Source organism: Pseudochaenichthys georgianus, chromosome 5 (genome assembly GCF_902827115.2).
Source record: "Pseudochaenichthys georgianus chromosome 5, fPseGeo1.2, whole genome shotgun sequence".
Classification (NCBI taxonomy): Eukaryota; Metazoa; Chordata; class Actinopteri; order Perciformes; family Channichthyidae; genus Pseudochaenichthys; species Pseudochaenichthys georgianus.
This window is the reverse complement of record NC_047507.1, coordinates 29,040,410-29,058,658: the sequence shown is the minus strand read 5'-3', so window position 1 is coordinate 29,058,658 and position 18,249 is coordinate 29,040,410. Positions and strand designations below refer to the sequence as shown.

General features: G+C 42.4%; 1 protein-coding gene across 1 annotated transcript in view; it reads left to right on the top strand.

The window, feature by feature from the left end:
- LOC117446169 (troponin I, slow skeletal muscle-like) overlaps positions 1-11,573 on the top strand; it is a 187,675-nt gene extending 176,102 nt beyond the window's left edge. Inside the window, exons 2-6 of the mRNA XM_071203185.1 lie at positions 4,044-4,087; positions 4,168-4,299; positions 4,414-4,503; positions 10,798-10,974; positions 11,317-11,573. Of these exons, the coding sequence (XP_071059286.1) occupies positions 4,079-4,087; positions 4,168-4,299; positions 4,414-4,503; positions 10,798-10,974; positions 11,317-11,421 (513 nt within the window). The 5' untranslated portion in view covers positions 4,044-4,078 and the 3' untranslated portion in view covers positions 11,422-11,573. The remainder of the gene's footprint in view (positions 1-4,043; positions 4,088-4,167; positions 4,300-4,413; positions 4,504-10,797; positions 10,975-11,316) is intronic.
- The last annotated feature ends 6,676 nt before the right edge of the window (positions 11,574-18,249 follow it).

Here is an 18,249-nt window from a genome sequence, read left to right as displayed (position 1 = left end):
GTGAAGACTAAACATTTATCTGCAATTGACATGAATGGAAACAAGTAATAAAGTATATTCATTACTCGTTATTCTCTAATAGTTCATTAAAGACTGTATATTATGGCTATTTTGCACATCCCTTTCAAGATTTTCAAAGGTTTATTGACATATCATACACAACTACGGTGTAGTTATGCAATGAATGAAAAACTTGGGTCACAGGTTCCTCAACAGTGCATTACAAGACATCTATCAATATGTGTGTACCTCCACCATTAAACTGTCATATTCTGCACATTTCTTATTCTATCTACATAAGAGTATAATTAATGTGTATAATATCAGTTAAAATAAGTGCTTCAACATAGTTAACATTGCAGGAAAGCAATATATTAGACGTTAATTACTTTGTCAGGCTTAATATTTAATATTTAATGTTTAAATAAAGGTTAATCCGTTTTTCTGTTTTGCACCTCCTCCTATTAATATCTTTGTACATCCTGCACTAAACTGTTTTATTGTAGAGATCACTTATAGTATCTTCTTGATTGGTTTTCCGGATTTCATATAATATAAACACCAACTCCCAGCATGCATTGCGGCTAACACATCCAATCAGCGAGCTTAAAACAATAGCTGAGGATCTTGGCTAATCGCTCGAAATGCCTACGTCTGTTTCCGGTTATATTTATTTTGAAATTCAGTTCCTGATGGACGCCAAAAAAGCCCGAGATTATGGAATTAAACCAATAAATAAAAGCAAGGATAATTGTGTGTTATTGGTGAGTAAATAACAGTGTGTTATTTTGAAAAGAATAACAAATTAGAAGGAAAAAAAGATTTAAAAAATACAGATTTCAGTATCCTGAGGCTCTGAGCCCCATTTATTTTCCTCACAGACGGCAACAAAAGTCCGAAATTATACGATTTAAAATAAAAGCAATAACTGTGGCTTGATATTGAGTAAGAACATGTTTTTATGAACCACACAGCTTCCGGTCTTCCACGACCCGACCGGAGAAAAAGACGTGCTGCAGCCTGCAGGCACGAAACACGTTACCAGTAGAAATACATTGCTTTTAAAATCGTGCTGTACAACACGAAAAAAAGGGGCAAATCGTGATGGTGAACATGAATCAATAGATTAAAAATCGTGTTGGTGAACACGAAATGCCGTGACACTGGGTTGGCCACACACCCAACGCAAGGCAAGGCAGGTTTGTTTATATATATGATCACAAACCACACGAGTGATTTTGTGGATTAATGTAAGAACTTTTTGTCTTTGCATTAGTGAACTCAGCGCTGGCGTATGTTCCATGGATCTATAAAGACAACTGATAAATTGTTTGAGACGGGACAACGTTCATTCCTATGAAAGTTGCTCAGTAGCAAAGGAAGCCAAAATGGTTGACCCTTAGGAGCAACCCCTATCTGGGCGGATAGAGCATGCAAACGTGCATTTTGCTTAAGGTTTTAGCGCTTCTACCATGCTTAGACCCTAATGATTTAAGGGCTATAAATGGGCGTAGTAGTACCACCTTTTGGCCACTACGAACATTTGCTTCAGCGTCCCACGCCTACACAAACCTTGAGCACGCATACAGTATGAAAGCTCGGCCCCAGAATCAAAGAGTGGCAGCATCACATGGTGCTGCAATTTGTCTATGTTTAGTTGTTGGCCTTAGCTAAATGTATACTGGAAACTGCATTCCTGCCATAAAACCACAGCTTAGCATTGTCTGCAGCCATTATCCTAATCAGACCAACGGGGGCCTGAAGTCTCTGGGGTGGTGGGGGGCAGGGAATGTCTCCAACATCACGTTTAGAAGCCAAAGAAAGTCTCAGAAATCATCTATAGCCACAAGAAAAACTGTTTAGTTTAGTTTAAAATTGAAAAAAAAACAAGTCTAACTTCTGTCTGTATATAAACAGCAGCTATCTGTTGAGGTTTAACAACGCTGGTGTACACGAGCAGAGAAAGATCCTTTAAATATATCACAAGAGGAAAACCAGATTAACAACTGCAAACGGCTGGTGTGAAAGTCGACAAGAACGCTGTTTATCGCGCCTTGGCACACAGACAAGTTCTCACACATTATTATAAGAAAGCAGCGATCGGTGCTCTGTCAACACAACATCACACTTACTGTTATCCTGAGACCACCCCTCTCTTTTGTGTGTATTTGTGTGAGTGCTTCTATTTAAGTCTCTTTGTGATAGAGGGCAGCAGGAGATAAATATGCTGGTACATTCTTCTTTCCATCACTTTGTGTCCGTCTGAATCCACAGCAACAACATAGAAAGGTAAGAAAGGCCATATATGCTCCATCAATTTACCCGATTCATTCTGTGTAATTGTGTACAGTTGGTTTGATCTAGGATCAGATTTTATTTGGATTTAACAAATGAAATTACAAATAGAAAAACATATTTTGAATCAAAAATATATTTAATAATGTGAAAAACATTGTAACTAAATGTTGGGTAGCAATTACTGATGTTATGGTTAGAAAATCTAATAGACATCCAAAAAGTTCAAAGAAACTTTGGGGAGACATTTTGGGGGATTTTGTTGGCGTAGCCACAGTCCAAAAAGCAAGGATTCAGTTTATTTTTATAATACAATCTTCTTTCAAAGTATGTCCTTTTTTTAAGCAGTATTTTGATATGCTATGGATGAAACTTTTGAGTAATTATTAACTCTTAATAGGTGAAATAACACACATAAATGTCTGTTTTTAGCTAATCCAATGAATTAAATAGATGGATAGACTAAATTGTCACAATAAATCAGCTTGACACAATACAGCGAGAGATATTAAAAAGGTATGGTCAAATCTAAAGTTGAAATGATTAGTTCTTTAATCAATTAGGTGAATCAAAACAAATATGTTTAAGCAATACAACTCATCATTCCAGGATTAAATTAATGGTAGTAAATCTAATATTTTTTGGTTGTGAAAAGTTTGTTGGACAAAACAAATATTTTGATATCTTAAAAATAATTTGGTAATTACACAGAATTGAAAATAGTTGACAGTTGCAGCTCTATATAATCTCATATGGTTGACAATACAGTTTCAAGGTAAATATAACCCAAATCTACGGTATGTAGAACATGCAGTTCTTCCTATTTGTACATGTATTGTTTGGCCTTGGTTAAGTCAGCTCAGCTTTCTTCAAAAATACGTTTGGGTCAGTGTTGTGTGTTGCTTTGCGACCCAGTCTATCGTCTTTGTCTTTATCCAGTGGGAAAGGGGGTGTACGCAGGGAATGTTATTTGGATGATCTGCTCTTGTTGGGCTGTGCATGCTTCTTCCCGTCTGCCAGACGTCTGTGTTATCAACACTGAGAGGTGAGAGGTGATTTGGTCCAGAGGGCCCTTCTACAAATTAGATAATATAACAATGCCTGATAAACAAAACAAACAAGGTTATCCATGTGGCGAGAAATGTCCTTTAGTAACTTCAAATATAATACATATCAGTGTTAAAGGATAATAAAAGCATTGGTGTAACATAAACAAAATAAAAGCTTTAAATAGATCATTGTATCCTCTATATTTCCAGTCTTGTAACACTACAGTCAATGCATTTGAATGTATGTATAGTGGAGCTAAAAGGGGGACCAGTTAAGACCCTTTGGGGCCCTCGACCCAGTGGTCCCCCTGATGAGCACTTCAGTGGAAAAAGGTTTTATTTTTGTCTTCCAGGGGGAATTGAGATACCAAGATGCCTGAGAAAGTGTAAGTATTGTGTGTCTGTTATTGTTTCCATTTCCAAATCAGAGTATCAGTATCATAAAGCAAATGTATGCATCGATAGAAGCACATAACAAAGTTTAATATGCATGACCAAGTTGTTCTATCTGCAATTGACACACATTTTACATTTCTTCTGTCTATTTTGTCCTTTCTGTATTTTCTATCGACAGACCAGAGGTATGTTTTTACAAAAGACTGCACACTAAGACGACAGACCAATTATTACATGTTAAGATGATCACTTTCTCACTTGCTACTATGTCACACTATATTAAAAAAAAGTCAATCTTTTTGCAGAGGAAATCAAAGATCTCAGCTTCTCGCAAGATAATGCTGAAGGTAAGTCCTCAGTCCGTTTTGCCCAGACTGCATCTTCCCAGTACATCTAGATTAAATATGATTGGTTCGTGATATTTCAGAGCTTGTTGGTTGCCACGGCCAAGCAGGCGCTGGAGCAGGAGTTAGAAGAAAAGGAGGAAGAGAAGGAAAAGTACCTGGAAGAAAACACTCCTCCTATACATACCAGCTGCATGTCCTTGGCAGAGCTAAAGGTAGAATCGCACACTCGCCATCAGATTTGCAAGATTAAACTCCAGAATAATGTTGCTAAAGATCTGGTGATGAAGTCAATATTATTATTTTTGTATTTGTTTGTCTTTTTTTAGACATTATGTGAAGAGCTGTCTGCCAAAATAGACGTGGTGGACGAGGAGCGATATGATATTGAAGCCAAAGTCTTGCACAACACCAGAGAGGTAACATTGTTTAAGAAAGATAACAATGAACAGCTTGTTCTCATTCATAACACTCCGTTCGATGTCTCACTATGGGATGCGCCTCATCGCGGAGCAAACAGAAGCATCAATCTCATTACGCCAATCCTGATTGGCCGGTGATTCTTGACGTCAATGTCAGGGGAAATCACCCCCTATAAGTAGCCTGCGCCACGACGCATGCGTCATTCAAACACCTCTTCTCGCTTCAGAGCACATCTCGAACGGTAGCCGGGCTAGCTTAACAGTCCACAGACTGAACCCAAAGCTAATTTTCGGTCGACGGGCGTTAGCCGGCTACCCGATTCTCTCACAGAAGAGTATTATAGTCAACCTCGCCGTTCTTCCTCTGGAGTAAGGTAAGGTTTTGACTTCAAGTTAGCAACACACCAGTTGCTAGCTTGTGTTTTTTCCCTCACTACCGACACCACGGTAGCGAGGACACTTTTTTCTTCTCTCTTCCGCGGAGGAGAAAAGGATTACAGGAATATTACCATACCAGGTAATATCCTTGAGAGAAAAAGACCCACGCTGTCCTTTTTCCCCCGGATTAAAGACAGATCGGTAAACTTTTTTTTCTCGAACGTACCTGTCATGAGCGGACCCTCTCCACGCCTCACGGCGAACGAGATGGATGCCTCTCCCCCTCACACCAGAGGAGTCAGGAACTCGGAGGCTCGGCGCTGCGGTTGCGGGTTGAAAGTGTCAGGCACAGACTCACACCAGATCTGTTCGTCCTGCCTCGGGCTGGAACACGCCCAGGAGGCTATTGACAACCCCGGCTCGTGCGGACATTGTGCCCGCGTCACCGTGAAGAGCCTCCACCGAAGATTAGCGCAACAACTTAACCTGTCGGGACGGGACCCCCTCATGTCCACTGATCCGCCGACCGGCAATCAGGACACGGGGACGTCTGCCGCAGAAATGGAGCCCCTCACTGCGGTCTGGGGCTCACCGACAGCGGCACCCGCAGAACCGGAATCCCGCGCCATATCAGGCCGAGATCCGGTGGCGGCAAGAAACGCGGGAACGGGGCCCCACGCTTTACCAAGCTGGGGCTCCCGACTGGACCTCACCATGGTTTCACCCGCGGAAGATGTCCTGGAGTTAGACTACATGGAGGACGAAGAGTACACCTCTGAGTTCCTCCTGTCTGACTCGGATGAGCAAGAAGACGACGTCTTCGTGTCACCAGCTCAGGCTGCAAAGCCGGGAGCGATGGCTGCTCTCTCGGCGATGGCACACCAGCTTCGCCCTGTCTCAGTATGGACCTACAAGCCGTGTGTCAGCGCGCTGCGGCCAGACTAGACAAGTTGGCCGAGAAAATCTCCGGTTCCGGCTGCAGCTCAGGCTCAGCCAACCCAGAATTTCGGCCAGCAGTCGAGGAAGAAGAAGCGAGCGGCGTGACAGCCCCTCCTTCTCCCCTCCGTGAATGTGTTCCCGCCGCCTCGAGAGATGCCTAAACGCCATCCTCAAGTCCGCACAAACACATGTCACACGTTGGTTGATTCCTCTGTCATTAAACATTTGCCGCTGATGCATCCAGGCCGAGGGCCGAGGGCGCAGCTCAGAAAAATGAATAGAAAATCAATAAAACCAATTTTCTCCCCTTTTGAGAGCAGCAACGGCATCTCTCAAAAGGCGGATTATTGACGGGTCTGTGAAGGCACCACCGCCACGCGCAGTGCCGGCTGGAGCTGTAAGCGTGACATCTCAGCTGGCTCTAAGGAGCATGCAGCAGGGGATACTCACGACACCCAAGCTGCCTCGAACTCTGCTCGGTTTAAAACACCGAAGACGCAGAGGTCGCAGCCCATCCCGAGTCCCCAGCCCAGGCTGGAGACGAGGGCAAGTTGGCCGAGAAAATCTCCGGTTCCGGCTGCAGCTCAGGCTCAGCCAACCCAGAATTTCGGCCAGCAGTCGAGGAAGAAGAAGCGAGCGGCGTGACAGCCCCTCCTTCTCCCCTCCGTGAATGTGTTCCCGCCGCCTCGAGAGATGCCTCAACGTCATCCTCAAGTCCGCATAAAACACATGTCACATCTTTCTGTCTGAATAAACCATTTTCCGCTGACGCATCCAGGCTCCGGCCAAGGGCGCAGCTCAAAAAAAAATGAAAAGAAAGACAATAAACAGTCCATTAACCATAAATCACCTTCTGAGAGCAGCTACGGCCTCTCTCAAAAGGCAGATAATAAACGGGTCTGTGAAGGCACCACCGCCACGCGCATGCGCAGTGCCGGCTAGAGCTGTAAAGAACGGCCCGTCAATCCTTCCCCTTTCAAGAGCAGCTACGGCATCTCTCAAAGGACGGATTATTGACGGGTCCGTGAAGCCACCGCCACACACATGCGCAGTGCCGGCCGGGGCTTTAAGGGCACCACCGGCACGCGCAGGCGCAGTGCCGACTGGAGCCGTGAGGGCACCACCGGCACACACATGCGCAGTACCGGCTGGAGCTGTAAAGGCACCTCCGTCACGCACATGCACAGTGCCGGTCGGAGCCATAAGAGTGACATCCCAGCTGGCTCTAAGGAGCATACAGCAGGAGATACTCACGATGTCTGCCTGGGCTTCTCAAAACAGTTATAATTTATCTGTTTTCACAAACCCAGAGAGAGTCAACCCACATTCTGGAGAGAAAGGTTCTCTCTCTCCTAGAAAGAAGGGTTTTATCTATAAAGCCCACCGAGCGGAGTCAGATTACGGAGGAAAATGTCCTCGTAAAGCACCCGCTCAACATGGGCCTCATAATAAAACAAAACCCCGAACGCCACGGCTTACGGAGAGTTTTGGTGATTATGAAATGCGTAGTGGCACTACACCCGACTTTTCCAGTGCGGGATGCACCTCCGGGTGCAGTCCTTTCACGGAAGGTGGTCACCACGGACGCAGGTCAGACGGGCTGACAGGGGACTTACGAAGGTCGCCCGGTGAGAGGTCTCTAGAGCAGAGACTTCCAGCGGGCACGCGTAAATTACCCGGAGCTTTTAGCGGTGTTCCCCACCCAAAAAATGCTTCCTGCCTTCTCTCAGAGGACTTCATGTCCCCGTGAGGATAGACAACACGATATCGTGTATGAACCGCCTGGGGAGATTGCGTTGTCTCCAGTCACACACACTGGCACACAAACTGATCCCTTGGAGCGGCAGACGTCTCCTCTCTCTGAGAACGACACAAGTACCGGGTGTTATGCACCTAGGGACAGAATTACTGTCAAAGGGTGCACCACTCTATGCAGACTGGACTCCTCATCCAAGGATCGGGAGTCCGCTGTGGGTGCGTTACGGCGGAGCCGCGTTAAGTCTGTTCGCAAGGGGAGAAAATGCTCAATGACAGCTGTTCTCTTTAATGCACGATTTAAACGTACCGTTAGGCGGGGACGCACTCGTACACGATTGACCTCCGGGTCCTCTGTACACGTTCCCACCCCTGGTTCTGTTCCCCTTAACTCCGGCCAGAGTGAAAGAGCAACGCCACACACGTACTCTGATGTTTCCACCCTAGCCCGCAATATACGGGCTGGCGGGGATATATCAGCGGTTGTGCAGGCAGCCGTGGCAGCCCCCACCACGCAGGGACAGATTGTCTCAGGCGGGGAGGGCGATCCTTCACCCACGCCCAGAGCACGGGGCACTATGGGCCTGACCCGTGAGTGGTACAATCTGAATACAGTGGGACTCCCTCAGAAGGTGATAAACACTATTCAGAGTGCGAGAGCTTCCTCCACCAGGTCTCTTTACGACTGTAAGTGGAGGGTGTTTGAGGAGTGGTGCCTTCAAGAAGGACACATCTCTTTTCAATGTCCTGTCGGGGTGATTTTATCATTTCTACAGGACTTGATCGATAAACACAGAGCTTTTTCCACGATCAAGGTATACCTGGCTGCTATTGCTGCATGCCATGTGGGCTTTGAGGGTAAGACGGCTAGCCAACATCCTTTGGTTTGCCGTTTTATGAAGGGAACTCGCAGGCTCCTCCCTGTCTCCAGGTCGCTGGTGCCCTTATGGGACCTGGCAGTGGTTTTAAATGGGCTCAGAATGACCCCATTTGAACCCCTGGAAGGAGCTGACATGAAACATCTGTCACTCAAGACAGTGCTGTTACTGGCCCTGGCATCCGCTAAACGGGTCAGTGATATCCATGCACTGTCTGTACATCCCTCATGCACTCAGTTCGCCCCAGGGCAAACGAGAGTGTTGTTGAAACCCAACCCTGCCTTTACACCAAAGGTGGTTGGTTTGTGTACCCCAATTGACATTGAGGCATGTCCTCCGCAGCTGGTTTCCTCCGGGGAGCAGCAGCAGGATCTGTTGTGTCCAGTCCGTGCTTTACACACATATATGGACAGATCAAAAGAGCTTCGTCTTAATGACCAACTCTTCGTGTCCTGAGCTAAACCTCACAAGGGTAAGCCTGTTACTAAACAACGACTATCCCACTGGATCGTGGAGGCGATTGCTTTGGCCTATACGAGTCAGAATCTGCAAGCACCTTCGGGTCTGCGGGCTCACTCGACTCGGGGCCTGGCTACATCCTGGGCTTTGTTCAAGGGTGTTTCCATCCAAGACATCTGTGCAGCGGCAAGCTGGTCTTCGGCCACTCACTTTTGTCCGCTTTTACAGGCTGGACGTCTCCGCTCCAAGCGTGGCCCGAGCAGTGCTGGGCACCTTGTTGAGTCGGGACTCCACCTGTTAAATTCTGGTTGATCGGTGATCTTCGAGATAAGCTCGTCTGGCAATACGGGAGCTACAATATCCCATAGTGAGACATCGAACGGAGTGTTATGAATGAGAACTATAGGTTACTTACGTAACCCCAGTCTCAGAGTAACATGAAGTGAGATGTCTCACCAGACGGCCCTCCTTGCTATGGTGAAGCGAGAAGAGGTGCTTATTTTGAATGACGCAATGCGTCGTGGCGCAGGCTACTTATAGGGGGTGATTTCCCCTGACGTTGACGTCAAGAATCACCGGCCAATCAGGATTGGCGTAATGAGATTGATGCTTCTGTTTGCTCCGCGATGAGGCGCATCCCATAGTGAGACATCTCACTTCATGTCACTCTGAGTACTGGGGTTACGTAAGTAACCTATAGTTTTGTTGCAAAACGAACTATAACAATTACATATACATACATCACAAAGCTGTAACAGCATTCTGATGTGGTCAAACAAGTACTTAAACACCAAGAAAGTTTAGTTTCATTTCATCCAAGTTGAATAGCTCCCACTGTCTGTGGCAAATCACCTAAATGAAATGACTCTTTATGAGTAGTGGAAGAAGTACTAAGACCACTGACTGAAGTAAAAGTAGAGATAGTATAGTCCTAAATTAGCCATTACAAGTAAAAGTCCTGAATTGCAAATGTTACCTGAAAAGTACAATACTATTATCAGTTAAATGTACTTGAAGTAGAAACATGCGGATGTTTTTCAAAGGTAATACATTAGAACAAAATCATTTATGTAAGAGTATATTATGTTGTAGTTGGGGACCATATGGGACAATTTCTAGATAATTTGTAACATGCAAAATAGTAGTAGTGCATCGATATGATATTAGCATGTCATGTGTTTGTATATGTAAAAAGTAACCATTAGTGTTAGTGAAGTAAGAAATACAAATGTCCCTAAGAAATGTAATAAAGTAGCATAACAGAGGCCCTATTATGATGTCGGGGTGTTATCTTTCCTGTAGTGTGTTAGGTGTTTGTCTATGTAAATGGTCCGCAAAGGCTAAAATCACAAAGTTACCCCTGCCTCAAACGCCTCCATCGGACTCCCTTGTTTACTTCCATAACATAGTTAAGCTTCCATTGACTAACGCTCCAAAACATTGCACGTGATAGGTGGGATATCTCTAAGCAGTTGACCAATCACAACAGAGCTGACCAGCTAACCACTCAGAGCAGACTGGGCTCTGAGTGGTTAGCTGGTGCTGGGCTCTGAGTGGTTAGCTGGTGCTGCTTGTGCTGCAGCACAAGCAGTATGAGAAGGGAAAAAAACGTTTTGAACATTTAAGGTCACCTATTATGCAAAATCCACTTTTTCATTTATTTTATACATAAACATGTGTCCCCTCTGCGTTAAGAGATTCTGAAGGTTTCAAGAACGAAGAACCCCCCTCTTTTTGTCCTGATCCATTTATTATAGAAACCTGTCTGAAAATGAGCTGATCAGATTTTGGCCACTTTATGATGTCATAACACTTGAAGTACTTTACTTATGTAAATGCACTTTGTTACACTCGACCACTGCTCTCTACTTTTTCTCCATAGATTAAAGACCTGAACATCAAGGTAGTGGACCTGCGAGGGAAGTTTAAGAGACCCAGCCTGAGGAGGGTGAGGGTTTCTGCTGATGCCATCCTGCGCTCCCTACTGGGCTCCAACCACAAAGTCTCTCTGGATCTGAGAGCGAATCTTAAATCAGTCAAAAAGGATGACACAGAAAAGGTTGGTTTGGAAAAGTGCAGAGAAATCATAAGGAGCATTTTTAGCCAAAGGGAAAGAATCCTGATGTTTTGACAGGGCACACAATGTGCTGAGGTGATTTATGCAGCACATTACTTTTGTTGACTGGTATAGATGTGAGAAACAGAATATTAAGCTTTCTTAGCTTGCCAAAACCACAGGTGTACGGGTCAGGATATCATATTATGTTTAATAAGGATTCATATATCTGAATAGGGTTTAGTTTAGAGATTCACTTAATAGAGATCTCCTACATCAAAATGTGCAGAACAGTATAACAAAATGGAACATTTCACGAAAGTCTCTGTGTTTGTGTCTGTGCAGGAGAAGACGGTGGAGGTGAACGACTGGAGGAAGAATGTGGAGGCCATGTCGGGCATGGAGGGCCGCAAGAAGATGTTTGATGCAGCAATGGGCCAAAACCAGTAAATGGCTGGCTCCAAAGAGTGCATACAACACACATTAATGCATAAACTCTCACTTCACAGGCCTAAAGGGAATCTTTTGGTACATTATATATTCAGTTCATTACTGTGTGTTTTGTTGCATTATCACTGAAATAAATACAGCCTATGCAGTCACTGTTCGTGTCTATCTGTTGCTCGTCTTTAAATATTAAAAGACACAAAGTTTTGCGAACACACATCAATCAGCTGTTGTGATGAAATGTCAGTGGATTTAAGATGTTGTTTGTATGGTTAGTTTGTGTTGGACTGCCTGGCTGTCATCCATACACAATCACACACATTGGGGAAATTAATACAAATGTAACCAAGTACAGATAACTCAGAAGTTGCCAAAACTACAATCATGGAAGAGTCAAGACAGACGCACATTTAACAAAATATAAGACGCAACAATAACAACCCAGGTTGTAATTTATCATCAATATAAAGAGCAAGAAACCTCAAATGCATGTACCAAACCAAAACCTCTACCAGTACAAAGAATAATAAAAAATTGGCAACAATGCACATGAAGTAGATGGACCGCAACATATGTGCAGATATGCAACACATCAACCAGCAGGACAGCCATTTAATAGTTTGCTAAACTAGCATAAACTCTACATACCTGCTCTAGCCTGGTGAAGTGACGCAGTGATACAGTCTGGCATGTAGCAGGAGAATAAATCCTTTACGAAGAGTCTGTCTGCAGCCGAGGACAGCAGGACATTAAACTCAAACTTGGAGCGAACTCTATGGCTATAACTAGCTTTTACTTCAATACATTCCTCCTGGAACAGCATGTTAGCTTCTTTATGGAAATGCTAATTTCCCAGCGGAGTATTCAGCTACACAACCCGTTTAAAGACCCCGCGTCTCTGTGAGGGGTGCGTTTGAAATATGCTGCATCATGTATGAAGGGTCACGTCGTGTGCGAGACTCACCTGCCCTATCCACCTCAGCTGTATGAAATAAAATACTATAGTCTTTACTACGTTCACACAATAAGCAGTTGTTGTTTTGACTAACTTTTACAGTATATTTTGGTATTGAAATAAAGTGTGTTTGGGGTGAATTTAAGGCTCTTCCCCAGGTACAATACTGTTGGCTAAACCATGCATACATTTATGTTATAAATTAATTCAACATTAAATGTTAAAAACAACAGCTTCCTAATTCCAAAGTGCACAAATTAATAATGTTAACAGTGCTTAGTTTTCAAAATGATCCAAAAATCATCCTAAAAGGGTGAAACAACTAAGTGCTTGTTTTTTTTCCCTCAACAATCCAAACCCAGTGTATAGAATGGCCTTTTCAGGTCAGTTTAAGGTGCCTTTAGTAGGCCACTAATTAATATTAATTTGTTAATAGTTCTTAATTCTTATTCTGGTTATTTTAGTACTGGACCATATCATGGTTTTAGAAAAGATGACGGAAAGTGCATACAAATACTTTCATTCCCCCCACAAGGTGTCAGTGTCAGCTCAGTTTAGTAAGAACATAATTTCCCAACCAACAGGTTTCAGCAACTTAAGATAAAAACCTGAATAAAGGTACTGTTTGCGTCTTATTGCCTGTGCTGCTAATTGAAAAGAGATGATGCTTAACATAAGATCCCTGTCAGGACTGGAGCCATGTCAGGGTTAACCAGTATTATAAGGCCTTAAGTGCTTTCTGTTGTTTGTTTTTAATTGACTCCATGCCAGAAGGGTGGAGTTTGCAACAACAAAAAATCAGGAGGGGAAAGTTTATTTAATCAAAGGAAAGTAGTATACTCAATACTGTGATTCACTAGGTTGCACTCCATTCAACTAAGTAACACAACATGTCATCAAACACAAACTTATTTTCATGAAGGGCTTTTATTAAGGGATAGCATATCATGTTGTAGGGCTTTGCTGCTTATCTTATGAATGAGGGGTATTTTTATTTTCCTGTGCTGTGAGTCATCTGTATTGTATGTCAGTCAGTCCCACTTGCAATGCAAACATGTCAAAACAAAGAAAAACAGGCCAGTTGGCTATTTGTGCTCAAACACCTCATGAGCAGGCTGAAATAAAGGGAACTTAAATGTAAACAAAACATATAGAAAACACGTTGTACATGTAAGTGTGAGTATAAACCTTTGTATGCTTAAAAATACCAGTGTGCAAAGTAAAAAAAAAATGGACTGTTAGCCCAGACAATATTTATTTATATATATATATTAGAGCTGTAAATTAACCATTCAAGCTTCACACAAACTCACACATTTACAATAATAATAGTAATTAAAGCTGAAAGCAGTTGTGAACGGGCCCTCCACCTCCATTTTTTTGATACGGTTCCCCCCTTTTGTCTGGAACTAACTTTTAAGAATAGGGACCCCCTTATATAAAAAGTTACATTTTAGATTAGCGTCACCCCTTTTGTCCATGACTAACTTTTTAATTAAATGTCCCCCCTTTTGTACGGAACTAACTTTTTAGGCAAGGGCCCCCCCTTGACTAGTCCACCCTAGTTTACTTTTTAGTATCCGGGTCCCCTGCTGTCCATATCTAACTTTTAAAGTTAAGGGTCCCCCCTTTGTCAGAAAGTCTCTTTCCCTATAAGGGTCGTCCTTATAATCCGAAACTCAGATTTAGTTTAGTTTACTTTTTCTTTCAGGGTCATCATTGCCCGAAAATCGCAACATTTCAAATAAAAATAATACGTTTGTGAAATTCCTGGGGCTTCCCTTGGGTGTTGCAATTAAATAATAAATAAATGGATAGCTCAAACCACCTCTGTTAAGGATTTTGTCAAAAGATAAATCTGCGGCATAGGTTTTTATATTCTATAATATAATAAACTCATAAAAACATTTGGGGATGAATCATAATATATGCATGTGGGTTTAATATCAATATATTTGTCTAAAACTTAAGTCAAGTCTTGTTTGATTAGATCTTTAAAAACAGTCATTATTTAGGGTTAGGGGGTTAGTAAACACCTGAAACATTTAATTGTTGTATCAGTGCTATTGAATTGACTTAGTCTCATGTAAGACCACTGGTAACATAGTTTGGAAAATGTTCAAATACTTCAAGCTATCTTTGTACAGAGACGAGCAACACTTGTTATAGACTGCCTCTTGCTTCTGAAGACTTGACTGGTGCGACTTGACCTTTATTAGTCCCTATGAGACTTCAAAGTAGCTGCAAACAATCTGTAAACAAAGCCCAATGGAGTTGGAGGGGAACTCTGTTCAATCACTGTTACATTTTGGCTCACGAGAGACATCTGGTGAGTCATACTGTCACCCCGGCTGCGGGGTCAGATTTAATATTAACAGCAAGCACTGGGAGTATCAAAAGACTTGGCATCCTCATTAAGGGTGTTGTTGATGGAACACCAATGCATGTGAGGGCAGGGATGCAAGATTAAAGGCGAGGCACAGGAGACAGTATCGGTAAAGGGAGTTTTATTTTTCTCATCTCCTTGGCTACCTACCATGGGAATATTGCACAAAGATATGACATGAAATGCCCAGTTTAGGGAAAATGTTGATGTCCTATTTTAAACACATTTCGAGACTCAATGAAAATAATAGAATTTCTCTTTAAACTAAATAACAACAGGAACCATGAACATAGTGAACCGATTAATAATTTAATCGATTTAATAAAATGTAATAATGTTTGACACAATAAAACACAACAATTACCCATCAAAATGTCCACTAAAGAGAGTTTCCTGCTAATATGGACTACTTTCTGCATTGAATAAACCAATAGATCATGAGCTTCGTGTCGCAGGAACCACACATTCAGTATTTTGTCTTCACAAATAACTCAGTATACTCTTATAATGTATTTTCTGTTGATTAATTGTCAGTTAAAGATGCTATTGTGAGATAAACCTGCAATTTATCTGCAGAATCATAAAAAGTAAAGCAGTCGTCTTGTGTATTTGCCTGCACACAAGAGGAGGTTTACAAAGATTACATCCAGCCTTCCACTCTGAAACCTTTTATGAGCAATAATCCTGCGCTCTGGAGTCTATAGTTTTGCGTGTAAAAATAGACAATGCAAGTCCATGGAGAATGTGTGTTTTCCCATTCTAGTTAATGCCATGTGCCATCTGTTTGCAGGTATGTGCCCACCCTTTGCGGACATGGGATGCTTACTGCCATGTGATCCACTACTGGGTTTAAAAGCTTATGGCCCACAGAGAAGGGCACAATATACAATTTCCCATTGAGTCCAGTTTGAAGCGCGCATCGCACTATCTGGGTAAGTCTGTGTGCTCTTCTTATGTGTTTCCAACCTGCATTTGACACATCTGGGTTGAATTTAGAATTATTATTGTTGTTGGTACAGTACCAATCACCTTTGCATTGGGCTTACTTGTACAGGTGCTGCATCCTAAACATGTCTGACACAGAAGAAGCCCAGTACGAGTGAGTAAATGGATATGTTTTGCATAATAGAGAGTGATGGTAACAAAGTGATGCCAGCAGAAAGTAAATCAATCTTAACAATTTTCTGGTTTTGTTTTTTCTTCTTTCAGGGAACAAGGTAAGTCAGCTTGTCAGTTCAAGATGCGTCTTAACAGTTTGTAATTGAAGTTAATAGGATGCACATTCTCACAGTTGCTTCACTTAAAAACAAAAATGCATGAATATTGTGATGATGCTGCATGTTTACATGTCAGAAATTCATTTTGTTTGTGCCTATACTTGTGAAATAGTTGACCTTGCTCGGGTTGAGGATATTTTTGTTCTTTAATGCAAACAATATCTATGAAAACAACGTTTGCTTGAATGTAAAAGCTTTAGAGGCTGGTTGTTTTCGTTCTGCTACTTTATTATTACCTGCTTTACACAATAAAATCTTGCATTTAAAGTTGCTTAACACACTGCTTCTGCTAAGCTTCTGGCTTCACCATACAGCATACTGTATTTTTGGCGTGTTGGTGCCACTGTAGAAGCAGCTGCTGTGAGCTCAGATTGACCTTTGTCCTCTCAGTCCCTCCTCTCTACCAGAGGCTGGAGACAGCTCACCTTGGATATAGATCCCAGTGGATCTGTCCTTTCTATTCAAATGGAGGGTTGTACCTCTATTTCTGTCCTTTGTGAGGCTGTCCATGTGGGCCTCTGTGCAGCTCGGCTGTCCCCTCAGCTAAGCGGCACCTGTCCCGCTCTGTGTGGAGTAGAAGTCTCTGTTGGGGAGCAATGTAGGTCAGCTTATGTTCTCAATAGAAGACCTTGGGGAAGACAGCGACACAAGCACAATACCCACTCTCATTTGTGTGTCTGTCAGAGGTCCTCTGAATGCAGGTTGGCTTACCTTCTTTGCAGTGAATAGAGATTGAGTTACCCTCTGTGCATACAGGGACTCTGACTGAAGGCCTGGGGTCATTCTTTCCCACAGAGGCCTTGTGAGGAGAAAAATGCTTCCAACAAATAAAGAACCTGCCTTTTAAATGCTTGTCAAACGCGCACAAGCTTAAAGCAACCACAGACAAATTGGCGGGAATTACATTCTGACTCCAGTGAGGCAAACATTGACAGCTTTTTTTCTAATGTGTCTACACAGTTTCATTAAAAAGAAAAAGTTATATAATATATTGAAAATTCCCTCCATTGCCAATAACTGCATAGGAAAGGGAAAGTTCAAACCTCCAATGATTGGCTAAAAGAAATGTCAGATTCTAGAATATAATAGGATTAAAATCAAGAATATAAAACAAATGCTGTATGTTTTGTGACTAAATCAGTGTCTAGGTTTCAGAGGCACCGTCAAAAATACACAAATAAATAATGATTGATCTAAATGCTGTATGAGATGTTCACATTGTTTGCTTGCTAACTCTACATGCTTGCTTTGCACAGAAGAGGAGGAGGAGGAGGTGGTGGAGGAGGAAGAAGAGTTAGAAGAGGTGGAGGAGGTAGAGGAGGAGGAGGTAGAGGAGGAGGTAGAGGAGGAGGAGATAGAAGGTAGTATTGTATGCTAATATCTGTTTGCATGCTGTAAATAGATCTGACGTTATTCCTAACACATTGTTGGCAGCCATGTTCTGGAGCTTAGAAAAACAGCCTTGCTTTCCGCTTCATGCAATAACATTTTGCAGATAATTCAATATTAATTATTTATTTATTTTAAAATGTACACTTCACTCTCTAAATTACCCAGACATTTGAAGTTTTAACTGCACAGTGATGTTGTCAATATAATTTGATAACAGCATAATCGCTATTACATAATGCAGCTATTGTTAAAATGCCCATTTTGAGTGTGATATGTTAAGGCTATTTTTAGACCTAAATTAAATCCGTAATCATTCAGATATAGACGTAGTGTCATTCTTTGTGACTTAGGTAATGTAATCTGGCACACTTTAAATGCATGTTTTGTTGGGCAGGTACACAGGAGTTACCTGTGATGACAATCATAAGCTGCCGGCTAAACACACCTGCACTGTCAGGAGATTGTCTGATACATGACTTTAGTTGACTTCTAAAATGAGGTCAATGAGGTCATTCCAACTCCATCATTATTGACAGCTGCTTCCTTTAAATCAGAGACCTGAGAATAATTACACTTTAATAGAATACATTGTTTACTGCTAAACCTCAAGGGCTAACAGGGAATACAATGTATTTTCATATCGAAGTAAAACTGAAAATGTAATAAATATAAGATATTGGGTAACCACTGAAATTAAAATAAAAACACATTTTGACAACTGTTTTGAAATCTGTTTGAGGATCACCTGTGCTGTAATTCTCTACCTGTCAGCGTGAAATCATGTTGACATTGCACTGACCCTCTCATCTTTCAACAGAGAC